This window comes from Molothrus aeneus, chromosome 4, assembly GCF_037042795.1.
Source record: "Molothrus aeneus isolate 106 chromosome 4, BPBGC_Maene_1.0, whole genome shotgun sequence".
Classification (NCBI taxonomy): Eukaryota; Metazoa; Chordata; class Aves; order Passeriformes; family Icteridae; genus Molothrus; species Molothrus aeneus.
In genome coordinates this window covers 41241960-41258189 of record NC_089649.1, presented here as the reverse complement: position 1 = coordinate 41258189, position 16230 = coordinate 41241960, and the positions used below count along the sequence as shown (strand labels likewise).

At 38.3% G+C, this 16230-nt stretch overlaps 1 protein-coding gene across 6 annotated transcripts; it reads right to left on the bottom strand.

The window, feature by feature from the left end:
• Positions 1-13: 13 nt before the first annotated feature.
• On the bottom strand, positions 14-16225 carry PRIMPOL (primase and DNA directed polymerase). Of its 6 annotated transcripts, none has more exons than XM_066548321.1 (14): positions 15946-16225; positions 13738-13808; positions 12342-12526; positions 11174-11265; positions 10066-10207; positions 8465-8612; positions 6848-7132; positions 5042-5204; positions 3749-3846; positions 3251-3337; positions 3057-3165; positions 1799-1881; positions 1674-1720; positions 14-685 (listed from the first exon to the last, which is right to left on the bottom strand). In XM_066548321.1, the coding sequence occupies exons 2-14, from the start codon at positions 13754-13756 to the stop codon at positions 380-382; spliced, it is 1764 nt and encodes a 587-aa protein (XP_066404418.1). In that variant the 5' UTR covers positions 13757-13808; positions 15946-16225; the 3' UTR covers positions 14-379. The 6 variants fall into 6 exon arrangements, with proteins under 6 accessions (XP_066404418.1, XP_066404417.1, XP_066404421.1 ...); XM_066548320.1 differs by having other exon boundaries at positions 16001-16225; XM_066548324.1 differs by having other exon boundaries at positions 14-510; positions 16001-16225.
• Between the last annotated feature and the right edge of the window lie 5 nt (positions 16226-16230).

Sequence of the window (16230 nt, the reverse complement as noted above, 5' to 3'; positions counted from 1 at the left end):
GGTTCAACAAAGATGAATAAAGAAATATTTTTATTAAATTTGCATTTGAAATAAATAATTTAATCTTGTTTATGGAAATAAGAAGTCTGTTTTGTTGGCTTCTCAGTAAAACTTGGACGTACCACTAACAAAACAGAAACTGTACAGCAAAGAGCGTTAAAAGTGCTAAGCTTGGAGCAGCATTCATAATGAATATTTTAATCCAGTTCTCTTCAGCCCCCACGTAACCTTCCATGATCTCCTCACGCCTGCTGAAGTTCACCTAGGCACTCCATTCTTTGTCCTGCAGCTCTGGAGTGGTGCCTGTGAACCACCCTGCAGGACCTTTCACACCAACATGAGCCACACAAGTGTCATTCACTGCTGGCCAGGCCTGTGCTTACTTGCTTTCTTTAGTGTGGAGGTCTTCTTTCCCTAAAGCTTCCAAAAGAACTTCATCTGGGATTTCCTCCATGGCATAATTCAGACTGTCATCTGCAGCCTCAGCTAGTTCCACATCTTCAGCAGCTTCTAGGAAACAGGCATCATCACTTGTGTTTTCCCACTCACTGTCTGACAACAGGAAGTCTTGAGACCAGCTGTTCTCTGGGGATACTGAGCTTTTTGACAACTCTGACACATTAGAATGTGGATGTACTTTTCCTTCTGTGTGCCCCCTGTCATCCACTAGCATGGACTCTTTTTCCTTTGAGAAACAAGAACACTACTCATTTCATATGCAAATACTCTTGATACCTTCAACTGCTCTGCAAGTTTGGAGTTTGTGCTGTCACACAGAATGGACACTGCAGAAAGCTGGCCAACACTGCAAGACTTTCCAGCATATTATATATAGCCACATTAACCTGTGGAAGCCTATTTTAATAGGAGTAGAAATCCACTGTTTTTCTAGCACCCTACAAGTAGCCTGTTGAATACAGCTTCATAAAATAACACAAGGTTAAAACTAAGATAAGTTTCTGTTCAAAGATACTGTCAGGACCTGAAAAATCTAGTTAAATGACACTTTCTGAAAATGAATAGCTATTGAGCTGCTTGAGTAGAGCTTAACATGCCATTCTGCTGTATGATATTTAGAGCTGTATAGTTAAATTTAAATGTTGAAAAAATATCAATTCTTAGTGCCTAAGCACTGGAAAAACTCGTCTGTTCAGGGAGTTCACCCAGAGTCTAGGTGCAGGATCAGGTCAGTTTAAATATTCTGTCTGTCTGGGGAAATCTGCTGCTTTAGTACACTACAGTGGAGATAAATGAATTTCAGAAATAAGGGTTGCTGCCTTACATTTGGCTCTGACTGACTCCAGTGTTCCAGAACCAGTTCTGTTTTACTTTGCATGAAGTCAGACATGTGCAGCAGATCTAAACTTGGGCAGTTTCTCTGTTCTGCACCTGGAGCAACCTTGTGGCTTAGACATTGAGAACTGCTGCTCACATCAGAACAGAAAGTCTTGAGTCCCAGGTGAAGTTAGACAATTCCAGTAACTTAGCATTGCTGCAGAACTTAAAAATGAATATATGGAGCTACCACACCAGCACAGCTGCTCTGGAAACCTCTCCTATACCACTGGAACAATGTGTGGAGCTCTCCCAGCAGACTGGGACGTTAGTGGGATTATCCAAGGGCTTCCAGAGCCTCACAAGAACTTGAGCATCTCAACAGGACAAAAACGTACCTCTTTGAAAAGAGATGGGAGGCATATCCCAGGCGGCAATGGAAAACCTAAATCAAATATAAGACGTTAATTAAAGTTAACATTCCAAAATATATTAAGTATAATTGAGATCACAGGCTACATACTTTGTGATTTGAAGTTTTGTTCTCTGCAAACAGGATCGTGACACTTTTGATACCAGACTTCATTCTTTAGATCTACCAGAATCCTAAGAAGGAAATTATTTTGTTTTTTAGTATCAGTACATAAATGAAGTGAATTCATATGGTAGGAAACTCTAACACTAAATCAACAGGTTTTGTTTGTCCTCAGCTAGGGACATTGCTTTCATACTCTTGGCATACTTACTACGCATTTGTTTTGTAGAATTTTCAGAAAACTTCAGATTTCTTAAGTTTAAAGGAATAAATTTTTAAGACTAACATTGAAAGTGAAATTTAGTCAATTTCATTACATTAAGCTTGGAAAGTCATCAAATTAAGATTAGCATATGGGACTTAAGTGTAAGATAAGATTTTGTTGCTGCTGCTGCTGTTACAGATAATGAAATTATAAAAGCCACATGAAATCACTATTTTCTGTCAGCTGATAAGGCCACCCAGCTTTTTCAACTGTGCTTTAGAAACACCAAACTTCAAGCAACTCACTTGAGAAACAGCAAGTTCATCCAGCTGTGGGGTTTTTTGAATATCTTTCTTTCTCAGAAACACATTCCTTATGTTTCAGTGATTTCAAATGTTACATAAAATTATTTCTAAGTTAAAATATTTATACTAATTATATACCGTAATTCTAATATAATCTAAAAAACTGACTTTCCGTCATTTATTTTGCTAAAATTATGGGAAGTCTGAGTCCTTGTAGAGTAACTAGCAAAAGTTATCTTGATTCATGTGGCAGGAATTACCATTCTAAAATACCAATTCTCAATTGTTAAAATGACAGAGTCATTTTAATAATGTAAGAATGTCATTTAAGAAGCACTGTAAATTAATTTAAAAGCAATCTGCTTGCTTTCTTATTTTTCAGCTTCCTAGCTGGGAAGTATCAAACCATAGTATTGTTTAATAGCTTTAATATACTCTGACTTTTATGTTAGCATCTTTGGGGCCATATTTTAAATACCATGAAGATTACTGCAAAGAATTAGTAGAAATAAAAGTCCAGTTATCACAAAGTAGACTTGGGGAGGGCATAAATAGTTTCTTTGGTTTTGTGGGGGTTTTTTTGTCATTAAAACATTGTATCCCCACAGAGCAAGACAGCAGAAGTTGTAACAGTTGCTGATTCTACCCATAAGAGTTTTTTCAGTATTTCTAGAGAATAACAGTTGATCAGGAAAATAAATAAAGCTGTTTAAAGCTGAATAGTTAAAGAACATACATTATATTGTTACTTTTGTGAGCTCTTCCAATATTTTCACACCAACGGTAACCAGAAATATCATAAATAAGTAGTTCTTTGAGAGAGAAGTAACTCCATTGTCTTATCCCTGAGGAAAAAAAACCAAAATCTTTAAATTCTTTAGAAATAGTGCAGCAGAAGACTCATTTGTAAATGTAAGGTGGTCTCTTTACCTCCTTGTAGTCCATCTTTATTAACCAAGGAACGAACAAAATTATCGATTTCTGGATATGGCGAACCCTGGTAACCTTCCATGGGATCTGTAAAACCAAAGGCCACAAACACACACTGTTAGAGGGTTCCCCAGTGTAATATGACATTGGAACACTTACACTTTATATAGACCACAGGTAGAAAATGTACATGAATCACATCACACTCTTAAATAAAACCAGGGAGAAAGCCACTGTTGCTTTCTTGTAGGTCTCTAAAGTGCCACCCCCATCCCCAAGGTGCAGAGGGAGCTGGGACAAAGCAAGACAGCTGTGGTACAGGAGGGAGGGTCAGTGGCATTCAGGTGCTGCAGAGCATCCTTCAGTGCAGATGTACTCTGCCTCCTGCAGAAAGGCAGCTGAAGAAGGGCCCTCCCAGAAATTACCAGGTGTACAAGTCACACAACATCTACATTAAGAGTATTTTTTTTTCTATGCAGTAGAAAAGGCTTGAGGTACCTCTGCTGCTTCTGGCAGTTTTACTGTTTAAAAAAGCAGACATTTTTCTCTCCTCCTCTGAAAAGCCAGATGACAGAACTTTTACGTCATCAATCGCTCTAAAGGAAGGGGAGAATACAAAGAGTAAGATTCTTACAGCATAACACAGTACAATATAACTCCCTGTAACATCCCACAGGGTAGAACAACATGACACAGCCCTGGGCCCAGGGGTGAGCCAGGAGACCTCCAGAGGTCCCTGCCAACCCTGACCAGCCTGTGATTCACTGTGCACCTTTCCCTGTTCCTGGAGCACTTTCCCTTCTGGCCTTGGCAGTTTCCCTGACTCCCATCACAGGACAGGGGTTTCTCCTCCCCAGCAGCAACATTTGGTTCTTGGCCAGAGTCCCAGGACCCACCCATTTAACAACTGCTGGTCCACACTCCTACAGCAGGATGGGCTCTAGATGTAGTATTGATGCAAATATATCCTTTGGAAGGTTTCTTTTTATTTTTCCCCTCTCTCTACAATGAACTGTTTTTCTCTGCCATATTGCTAACTGGAAGCCAGATGATAACAGAAGTCTGAATTCAACACAGCAGAATTTCTCATCCATATTTATGGTGGATTCAGCTGATGCCTATGATCTGAATACACTGTGTGCTTTACTGGCATCAGTTCAGGATAATGAACACTTCAGGCTATAAAACCTGAAGTCAGAACAAATACATGTTTTCAATAAATATATTAATACTATTTTAACCTTTCTGCTACAGCAATGATTAGGATCTTTTTAAGATAAGGTATGACACATCAGAGGTTTAGATTAGATACAGAAAACTTGATTATTGTCTGTACAAGTACCCAGCCTACAGAGGGGGCTGCATCAAATGGGAAATCTGGTATGCAAAAAACACAGACAGAAACCCTTTTATTTCTTATCTTACTTTGAAAAATATTCAGAATTCTCATATTTAACTGACTAGAAACCTGTTAAGTTTTGCTTCCAGAACTACACAGAATCTGACCAACTTAATAATGGTTATGTTTTGGCATTTTGAGTGTGTATAGAGAAATGAGGCACAATTCAGAGGCTGTAACAAATTTGAAGGCAGGTTTAACAAAATAATGACTGCCAAGACTTTTTTTTCTTCAAAACCAAGAAATTCTACTAGGAACTCCTAAATTACACTGTAACAATGTTAATTGAATAACTGCTTATTCATAATAGTTGTTTATAACTGCTACAGGAGAATTATCATTAAAATAGATATTTAAAAATACTGTACATTTGACTGGAATTAAGTAATTACCCAATGTTGCAGATTAAAGAGGAAAGAAAATATGCTTCTTCCAAGGAAACATCCTTTTCACAGTTGGGGATAAACTTATTATCCTCTGCTATCTTCAGAATCACATTTTTTCCTGCTTTTGATGACTTATACATCCGGAAATTTCTATTCTTTGTATAAACTCCTACAGGAAAAAAGATATTTCTTACCACAGCAGTGCTGGCTAGGAATTAAGATACTGAGCACTTGTAAATTAAACCATTTTCCTTAGGTCCAGCTAAGAGTCTAATGAATGGACAAAAACTGACTAGCTCACATCCCATAAAAGAAATGCAACACAGCAAGATCATGCACACACGTACACTTTTATGTTACAAATTAAGGCAAATGCTCAACACCTCTACACAGGCATTTTAATCATTCTGACATTAGAATTGTTAAAAGTTTCCCTTCAGTACAACAAATTGGTTCTTTCACAATTACTTTGTGAAATACAACTGAGCCCAAAAAGCTGCACAATTATTTTAACCAGAAAGAACTTAATCAGCCTTTCTGTTTTCTGTGGACTTCTTCACAGCTTTTCTGAGACGTGTATAGGGAAAGCTTAATTCCAATCTCAAAAACAAACAACAAAACAACAATCAGGTATCTTAACATGGCATAATCTATCTAATAATTAATTGAGAAGGTGAGTTTTATTTGCAGGTTGCATTTGACTTTCATTAAGAGAAAAGCCCTTAGAGAGCTCATACAAGAAGAACACCACAAAGCTTTCTGTCACTGCAGCCTCATTATATAATTCAGTAGTTCAGCAATTTTGACTTTAGCTTTCCAATTCTGAGGTAATGTGCATAGCATAAATACTGAGGATGGTTAATTATGGGAAACTAACATCAAATTCTTAAAAAGTGAGACAGGAAACAAATGGTTTTGATTTGAATTCCATTTACAAATATGCTTGAAGAAATTTTGAACAGTAGTTGAAAGTAACCTTTCTGACTCAGTAACAGAGAAGCCTACTGTAGCCAACTTTGGGATTACATTTCAATAGATCAGACATACTGAAGAGGCCCACAATAAAAGTGATCTTGAATTCCATGAGAAGAATTTGAAGGAATGGAAGTTCTTCAGAAGAGTCTGAATAAAAAGCCCAAGGTAAAATCCTGAAACGTGTAACACACTGCTGTGCAAAAGCGTGCTAAGCTATTTTCATTTCCCTGAGATAAGGCAAAAAGCAAAAAAAAAAAAGATATGGAGTTAAAGGAGGATGGAACTTTCAAACTCTATTTTGACTATGGGAGTTATGCTCCTGGAGATTTGTAACATTTTAATACCATGAATAGGCTATGCCCAGCTGGGCCATGAAGTGCCCAATCCAAAATTTCTATTATTTCATCACTAAAAGCTAACAGCTGCCATTCCAAACAGGGAAAGAAGGCTCAATTCATACAAGTAGAAGAATACAGAAAGCTGTGCCTGTAAGATGACTTCTTTTATTAAGCAGCTTCTAATTTAACTGAAATAACAAAAATGCAATACACGCTATCCTCTTTCAATCCAAATGGGAGCACTAAGCCCTTAAGGGAAAAAAAATGTCTTGTGTGGAAAGAACCACTTTAAACTTCAGAACAAAATAATTAAATGTAGTAATATAAGAAGTTGCATAGACCATGAATCTAAGGCTCCTTTAAAGAACAGCACTTATGATGGCAGTTTCAGCATGTATTTCAAGTCTGACCATAGGGACAACATTAATCAAAGATTAAGGAACATTTCATTCTTAACCTTTGTTGCATTCCAAAGGGGTTTAAAAACACTTATACTTACCTAGATCCACAAAAAGCTGCTTGTTGCCTTCTTTATCGTTTACTATTAGGAAGGAAAAATCCAAATTTTCTCCCTGGTGTGGCATTTCCACATCCTTTGTTTTATGAGCAATGGCTGGCCTGTCTTTAGAATCATCTTCAACAGCTGGGAGGTTTGTAAGAGAACCATCTAATCCAGCTCCTGCAGAACACTGGAAAACATTCCCTGCTTCTTCTGTTGGAATCACAGCAGCCCTACTCTGCATTAATCTTATGGCAGGCTGCAAAATGGTTCTCACAAAGTTACCTTAAAAACAACCAAAAAGGCCAGAAGCAGGAGAAGTCATTTATGAGTCAAGAAAGAACTTAGAGAGTTTCTGTGCAAACATTTTTCAAAACAGCCAAGATGGAAGTGGTTGAAGTTCAGGGATTTTTTAGCCCTTCTGGATATTTAAAAAGAAATCTTATGACCAGCCCACTGTATAAAATGGTTCTGGCCAGTGACTGAGAAACCAATGCCTCACAAGAATCTGTACTAAACAGCTTAAAAAAACCCCAAAACTTAAATAGTAACAAGCTCAGCTTTAGGATTCTAAAAAGCTTGTGACTGTCCCCTCACTATTGCTTTCCCTAATTTCACTTTCAGAATGATTGAAATGTTGTATTTACTGATGTACGAGATTGACCAAAGCTTACTCAAACAAACAATTACTTTTACAGAAGTATTTTGTAATGACTTTTCCAACTCCCAGTATTGTATTTCAACTCCCATTGTAACTCCAGGCTCTGCTAGATGGAAACCAAAGACAGACAAATAAAAACCATGGCCAAATTAGTTCTAGGGAGAAAGCAAGAGAAGATAATAAATACAGATGTGGGGAAAAAACTATGAAGTGGAAGGAATACTGGCAAGGATGATTCTGCACTGTGGGATGAAGCTTCCATGGGGAACATGAATGAATATGAAATACTGTTCCTCCCATGCTACATCTCAGCAGAATCACTCAGCATATCAAGCATCAAAATCATCCTCATAATTCATTACAGGACTACTGGGCCACACAAATGAGTCAAGACAAGCCTAAACTGGCAATTCTCTGTGTTGGAGTTTCCATATCTGAGAAATCCTGACTCATGTAAACAATTAAAATTGCTTTCAGCTTTCTCTTAAGCATGTTTATGCACAGGTGGCTTGAAATCATCTTTCTCCTGCCTTTTTGACAATGTGCTGAGCAGAAATTAACTGTACTTAGAGCAAAAACCAGCAGCTTTAATTGTTAAGACTGACATTAATCTGAAAATTAAGGAGCCATAGACTTGCCAGTTTCATAGAAATCAGTATTTTTGTAAATAAAACATACAGGCACAAAAAAAAGTTACTTAATAATAGCGTGTAATCCTTAATAATAAAGTTACTTAATAATTAGCGTGTAAACACACGCTAATTATAGGAAAAGAAAGTAGAAGATGAGAAAAAAATGAGGCTTAATGAAATAGAGAGTAATTATGTGTATGCTGGGAATACATATTTGTTTCTACATATAATTCCATTAAAAGAAATACTTGTATGGGAGTTGTCACTGTATAAAGTCAAAACCTCACCTTTTATTTCTAGGTGTAAGAGAAATAACACACTTACCAATATGAGTGTTATCCTTAAATACAGTCTTTTGGGGTAGAAAAATTAAGTGCCGACTAAATTTTTCATCAGTACTGGAATCCAAGTTCAAGACATCTTCTGATGAACAATTTACATCATAAAATTCTTTTAATTTTTGGCTAACAAGCTGAAATTATAAACATTAATTATGTTGTTTTACTCTAGTAGTTCTATCTACAAAACCTAATACAAATTCAGATTCTACATTTTTCTCAAGTTCTTTTTTTTTCCCTCATTTTGAGCATACAAATAATTTTATTCAAACTAACCTATATCAAGTTTTAACCAAGTTTGACATAGACTTTATTTCCTTAAACATGCAAGTCACTTAACACTTAACTAACAGTGATAAGCTGAGAAGAGTTCCAGTTTCTCAGGTCAAAGTCTGGTGAGGAGGCTTTACCCTGCAGGTTGTTTTCCACCACCAAGCAGTTCACACCCACAGTGACAATGTTTGCAATGCAGACTCACAGGAGTAGAAGATGGAGGCTGTCATGATACACAGCACGGGTGAGATAATTCACTGTGATGATTTAGCTAATTCATTGGTACCACCCAATGAACAACAACTAAGCAGAAAACAGATTTCACTCTAAATTAGCTCTAAAAAAACCTTTCATAAACCACCAAGCTACTGATTACTCATGTTTAGGACTCGGACTCAGAACCTAAAGATCTGGAAGCTCTGGGTTTCAGCAGCTCAGATCCTCCACCCAGCAAATCCAAAATCCTCTTCTTAACCTGAGGAATCTCTAAATTTCAGAGCAGAAATCCACAATGGACAAACCCCTCCAGATTCTGTATCAATGAAGGGTTCTTTATGAAGGAATTACCTCAATAATCTTTTACTTTTGTTCACTTCTAGCTAGAGACATGTAGGTGACAGAAGTCTCACAAACAGACATCCACTCACAATTAGATCTTTTTAAAACAGAAGATATTCTTCTAAAAACATATGAATGCCATATTGAACTTGCAGAGAGCTCATTTACCAAAAAAATTGCAATAAAATGGAAACTGCACTATTTAATAAAAATTTATAATTAGCAAAGGTATTTAATTTTAGGTATCAAATTGGTACATGCAGTCACATGATGCTCTCTACATCATCATTTAATTAAATTATAATGAACTGTCATCTAAAGAAACTTTCAGGAGAGATTCATCTAAGCCTTGATATAGGACTGCACCATTAGGCAAAGGGAATGAACTGAGGAATATATGAATGGAACTTTTATTGATGCTACTTTAAAGAGTACCTAAACATTCCTTCAGTTTTACAGCTTTGAAGTGGCAGAGCACATAACACAATCTTCAAAAGTAAATCTACCAATGTCAGTAAACCTACCATGAATACAAACAGTCCAACAGCTGTCATTCTTTGTCTTTCAATTAAATTTTTGTCTCTCTTAGATCAAACCCTTGCTTTATTTAAAATAGGATTTTTACTTTTACACTGGGTCTGCAATTCTTTTAATTTTACTATAGCATAATCAATATAAAGTGGTAAATACTTTGGTTTCTTATTAAATTAACAACAAATTCATATTCATCCACAGCATGACTTTGCTCCAGTTTACCTCAATTAACTTCATGACCATACTCTTGCCATCTGCATCAGGATTTGCTGGTTTGTAAAACTCCAAATCAAAGTAAAGTTTGCAAGCATCTTTTTCAGGAATTACTTCATAGCAATGCATAAGACTTGTTTTGCAACCTTGACTAAGGAGAAACAAAAACAAATCACAGCCTCTCATGATAAACATTATGAGCATGATAAACATGCTTATCAGTTGCAAACAAGGATCCCATATATTTTATTCTGCAATCAACCATCCATATGTGAAAAACGTAGTAGCCCTATAATGCTTTGAAAAATTTGTAACTAACACCAGCATCAAGTGTCAGCCAAGATTGTCTGGCCTAGAATTAATTTTGTAGAGTAGTCTCCTCCCCACGCCCCCCCAGTCTTACAATACATACAGAAATGTTGAGAATTCAAGGAACTATGAAAACTACAGTAAAAAAACTTAAGTTATCACTCATATGTCTTTAGCACAAACAAAGAGATTATATGGAGTTTTTTCTAATTAAATTAAAAAATAATCCCATCATCAGTTTCAGAGAAAAAAAAAATCAAGTTTTACGTATAAAGATTGAGTCTGATTTCTTTCACTTCACAGCCAAATGTTTTATTGCAAAACAAATAGGGGGGAAAGTTCAGTACATGACTGAATTGTCAATACTTGGAACTACATCATGCAAATGCAAACCCATAAATCAGTTTCCAGACACCTGCATTAACGCCCACTGAAACTGGTGTATGACTAGTCAGAGAAGTATGTTTTTGTCATGGGTTGGTATGATCCCCTGAGGAAAGCTGACAGCAAAAGCAAATCTACTCTTAATAAATTTCAGTTCAACAGACAGAGTACTTAATTCACAGGAAATAATGGCAACCAGCTACTCAAAAGAAAGTTGAAACCCACTATAGAATATATTGTTTTGTCCTTGTAAAGATTTTTCCCATTGCCAAGATGAAACCTCAGGTAACCCAGTCCAGCTCTGTGCTACTCAGAGCAGCAGATGGCTTCTGGGAATACTGTCCACTGACAGCTCTTACTAGGTAGGATATCCAGTGTACCACTAACTTTTAGTAACATACAGAGCACCTGCTCCAATACTCACGTGTAATAAAACCAAAGCTCTTTGTATGTTGTCACAAGGTAAAACCTCTGTCCACTCTGTGTGTTCTTTTCCAAAGCAAATACATGAACATCCTTTTTAAGTAAAAACATTGACATTTTTTTGTTAGTTTTATTCAAAAAACCAGTTTAAATCTTCCTAAGTTCCTACTTGGCATCAGTTAAAGGTTAGTAAATACTAGAGAACTATAAACAGATCACTTATCCTTTTCCACACTCAGTAGCATCTAATTTTAATTTGGAACACCGTTCTGATTTCAGTTACATGGGTAAACCTTTGAAGCTTTTCTTTGCTGTGCAGTAATTTAAACTGTTTTCTCTTTAAACTCTTGTTCTTTCTGATCAGTATCAGGTGGATCTAAAGGGAGGAGGAACAATGTTTTGAAAGGAGCAGCCTCATGGACATGATGTATAAGCTTTATGGACATGACGTATAAGCTTTATGGGCAAATATTCTTCAGACATTATGTTGTTTAGATCCAAAAATGGAAATCTGAGAAGAAAATAGAAAAAAAAAACTACTGCCAAGCCAATGAGAACCCATTTTGCTAAACAGGCTGCTAGGATGACTTGAATACCTGAAACAAGTATGGAGAAAAACACAATACTTTCTTTAAAAATAGCAATCGATTTAAAAAGTGTTAAACTGAAAGCAGAGGATACCTTTCACACAATATTTATTTGGCTAATAACTTCTAATCATCTGAACTTGCTACTCAGATGCCACTGGAGAGTTGTATTGTTTTTAGTCTCTGCCTCTTCTTTATCTCTTTTTCTTCCTTATTTTTTCCCTTCTCTTTCTTCCTACTCAATTCTCACTAACCTTCCCATTCTCCTGCCCACCCTGACAGCTTGTTCATCTTGAGGAGCAAATTTATCACTACAATGTTCTCAAAAAGCAATTTTACTGTTCAAAGTTAACACCACATATCAACTTGTATGTTAGAACAGAACTAGTACTTCAACTTAGAGAGACCTCCAGTGCAACGTGACCTATAAGGAAAAAAAAAAATACTTGCAGTTTCAGGATTAGGAGGAAAGAGATCTTGTAAATTGAGAAAGCCTTCACTTGCCAGCAGCAATTTTAAATGATGTCAGTCTTATGATGAAGTATATAAAGAGTAGAGACATTTCCCTAACACCTAACATACCTCTTCACAGGCTTTTACATAATTAAATGCTTCAGCCTGTCGAGAAAATATTTTCCAAACAGAGGATGGCATAGAGGGTTTGGACAGTCTTGGTCTGTAAACTGTAGGAAGAGGATTTCTTTCATAGTGAGATGCTAGTTCTTCCACTTTCTTCAGTCTTTCTTGCCATTTTCTCTCCATTTCTCCTAAAGCAATTACAGATAGTCAAATCAGTATTAATCCATTTGCAAGGCAATTTTAATTTGAAGATATCCTGTACTCCTCACTGCTTTTGATTCTGGTTTTGTTGAATGTAATTTATTAATTAACTGGGAGTAGCCAATATTCCAAATCAATGCCCAACCTAGCTATGATATTCATTTTAATATTAAATGTCTCTACACTGTTTTGGAAGTACAAGAGCTTCATATTAACACTATCAGAGATAAACACAACAGAATAAAGACAGTGACAGAACAAGGCCTAGGAATTTTCATTTTTGTCTACAGAATGGTATTACACTCCTCAGAAAGGATACAAACTGTTGGCTAGGCACATTATATCAGTAAGGGGTAAAAAAATACTAAAAGTAAAAAAATGCTAAGAATAAAAAAATATTTTTCCTTTGTGGCTGGGGAGACAAATGAGATAATTAAGTGTATGGGAAGTACAATATTTGAGTTCAGAGGAGGAGTTAAGACTTCAGGACTTTAGCTCTGAGCTCTGTATCTTGAAGTAAAAGAACTGAAATCAAAAATGAGGGCTCCATTCTGCACTGCTGACCTTTGCTATTGATCACTCATACTTTCACCTGCTTTAAAAGCTCATGTATTTTTCACAACCTTAAAACAGCAATCTTATCTCTTTTCAAGAAATAGAACCATGCAGTAAATCTTGCTATCTTGCAACCTTAAGCTTCTAGATTCCCATAAAGGAATCCAAATGCTGCAGAGTAATGTAGTAAAGCATAAACACACATATGTACAATTATCTGTAAGTGGAACACCTGCAAATCAGTAAAAAGCACTGCCAGGAAACTGTGAAACAGAGGAAGAGAGGCAGGAAGTAGCAAACATGAAGGGGAATCTTCTTGTTCTGCCCAGCACAACCATCTGCTTCTCCTAACAGCCCCTGGGTTGCAGTGAAAGATAAAAATGAAAATAAGCATACTCAAAAGTATTCAAACATTTAACAAGCTGGATCCACAAGGCAAATTAAGTACTTAAATATTCTTGTGGAGCCCCAAAGCCCAAATTTTAGATCCTCTCATTTCCCCCTCCAAGTTTTCCACAGCAGACATTTCTGGACACTTACATTTCTGCCCACTGTTCTAAGCCTGCAAATGTCTTGATAGTCAGTGCCTGCATCAAGTCTAAAACCAGAATGTTTTTTCTGCAACAGGGGTCAAACATATTACCTCTATCCCCCTTGTCCATCTTCTGACCTGTGCATTTTCTTCACTCCTTTTTTGTGCTCTTAGTTTCTTCTCTGGGAATGAAAAGTTAGATTATAGGCAATCAGCATTTCTCAGAAGTGCTAACAGAACTTTCAGTTTCATTTTGATATTGCTGGCTGTAAATTAACTGGGTGGGTGAAAAGGACATCCCTACATCAGCATTCTCCCACAAGGTGACCAATAAAAAAGGAAAGCAAAGGAGAAGCCCCATAATTCTTTATTAATTTTAAACTTGCTAGTTATATCAGCTGGGAGGATACCTGAACCTGGGAGAAGAGCAATGACCCTTACTTTAAACTGAAACCTATCATGGTTCTTGCAGCCCAAACACTTGGTCTCTCAAGAGTCCAACATGTCAAGTCTTTTCAAGGCAATTTCAATTCCTGTGTGAACCATACCACAACACATCTATTTAGAGCACATACAATTAACATTTACAAACCAGTCTTCTGAGTTCACTGAGAAATTCTCACTTCATCCTCCTCTCCTATGTCCCACCAGAAGTAAGGGCAGTACTTATTTGTGTTTGACTTGGCTGAAAGAAATTTTGTCACCAACATGTTTGGACTTCAGTGTTAGTGACTCAGCAGGATGACTGCATGGAGAGTCTGGAAAAATGTCTCCTGAGCACTGACTTTAAGAACTTGCTATTTCATTTTCCCTTTTTATGGAAGACTACTTCTCCCTTTACTTCTCATGATAATGACAAAACATATTACGCACACCTCCTGACAACTGAAGCTGAGACATGCAAATCAGCTGCTACCCAAAATAACATTACACTTGTTTCCTGGCTGGTATGTATCATACAACATAGTTCTATGGCAGAATTCATGGTCCTTGACGCAAATAAATCCCTGAGATTTTCTCCAAGCTACTGATTCAGCCTTAGAAGAACACATTAAATTCCTTAACAATAGTGAAAATTAGCCTAGCTATCCTTAGGTTGAGCTGACGAGTGGCACATTAACAAACACTACTCATCTTCCCAACAACAAACGTTCTTCTTGCCCTCCTAGCAGAGGAAGTGGCCTCTACAATTACAGAATCATGGAATGGCTCAGGCTGGAAGGGACCACGGTGGGTCACCTAGTCCAACCTTTCTGCTCAAGCAGGTTCATCCTAGAGCACGTGGCACAGGATTTTGTCCAGTCAGTTCCTGAGTATCTCCAGTGGAAGAGACTCCACAACTCCTCTGGACAACCTGTTCCTCAAATTAGGATTGCAAGTGCAAAACTCCATACATCAGACCCGGTGATAAGACCTGCAAAAACAGGTTAGTACCTGTTATGAGAAGCTGGAATACACAGCTTCCAATGTCATCTGACTTCTGCTACTGAAGATCAATGTACAAATATGAAACCAACTGACCTGAAAGTTGATGATAAAGCCAAAATCAGCCCTCAGCATCAGAGCACTGTTACGCAAGGCAGGTCTGTGGGCAGCCAGGGACAGTCACCATGCAGGTGGGCAAAAACCCTGTCCGAGGGTGGTCCTGCTGTGGTACAGGCCAGCTCACCCACGGGGATCTCGCTCACTGAGATCAAGAGGAGGGCTGCTCATTTAGGAATTATCCCCACTGATTACTCTAGATGGCCATTTCCTTTACAAACCACCATTTTTTCAGAATCACAGAATATTCTGAGTTGGAAGGATCATCTCTAATCCAACTCCCAGCTCTACACATGACCACCTCCAAGAGTCACCACGTACACCATGTACTCAACAATGTCGTCCAAATGCTTCTTGAGCTCTGTCAGGTTGGTGCTGCGATCACTTCCCTGGGGAGCCAGTGCCCAGCCATTCCCTGGGTGAAGAACCTTTTCCTAATATTCAACCTCAACCTCCCCTGACACAGCTTCAGGCCGCTCCCTTGGGTCCTGTCACTGGTCACCACAGAGATCAGTCCCTCCTCTTGGACTCCTCACAAGGATGCTGAAGACCACAATGAGATCTCTCCTTAGCCTCTTTTCATCTTGGTCTGTTCATCTTCCCCAGACTGAACAGACCAAGTGACCTCAGCTGCTCCTCATATGGCTTCCTTCCCCCCAAAGCCCTTCACCATTCTCACTGTGCCCAAAACTGCACACTGCATTTAATATGAGTGTAAATGTACCAGAACGGCACATTTGTTTCAGCAGGCAGAGGAACTCAAGCAACAGCGCAAACCTGACAAGGTTTGGGTTACACCATTCGCACCCAGGAGCAGCAAGGACAGCCGTACCCAGCTCAGCGCTCAGAGCCCGCAGGGCGCAGCGGCTCAGTGTTCCGCCATAGGGCCCGGCCCGACGAGCTCCGGGAGAGCAGAGGAGCCACCCCGTGCCTCCTCAGCCAGGCCTCGCACGCCTCTCTCCGCGCCGGGAGAGCCCAGAGGCCAGGCCGGCCTCACCCGCGCCGCTCCCGCCGGCACCGAATCACCGCCGGGGCCGCTGCCCGCCGCCCGCCGCCATTGAG

Bases quoted from the DNA above. Each gene is read 5' to 3' on its own strand.
- PRIMPOL (XM_066548321.1), bottom strand. The intron at 3,166-3,250 runs GTAAAGAGACCA...TTTTTTCCTCAG, and splicing joins TAAAGATGGACTACAAGGAG to GGATAAGACAATGGAGTTAC. The intron at 686-1,673 runs GTACGTTTTTGT...TGTTTCTCAAAG, and splicing joins TCCCATCTCTTTTCAAAGAG to GAAAAAGAGTCCATGCTAGT.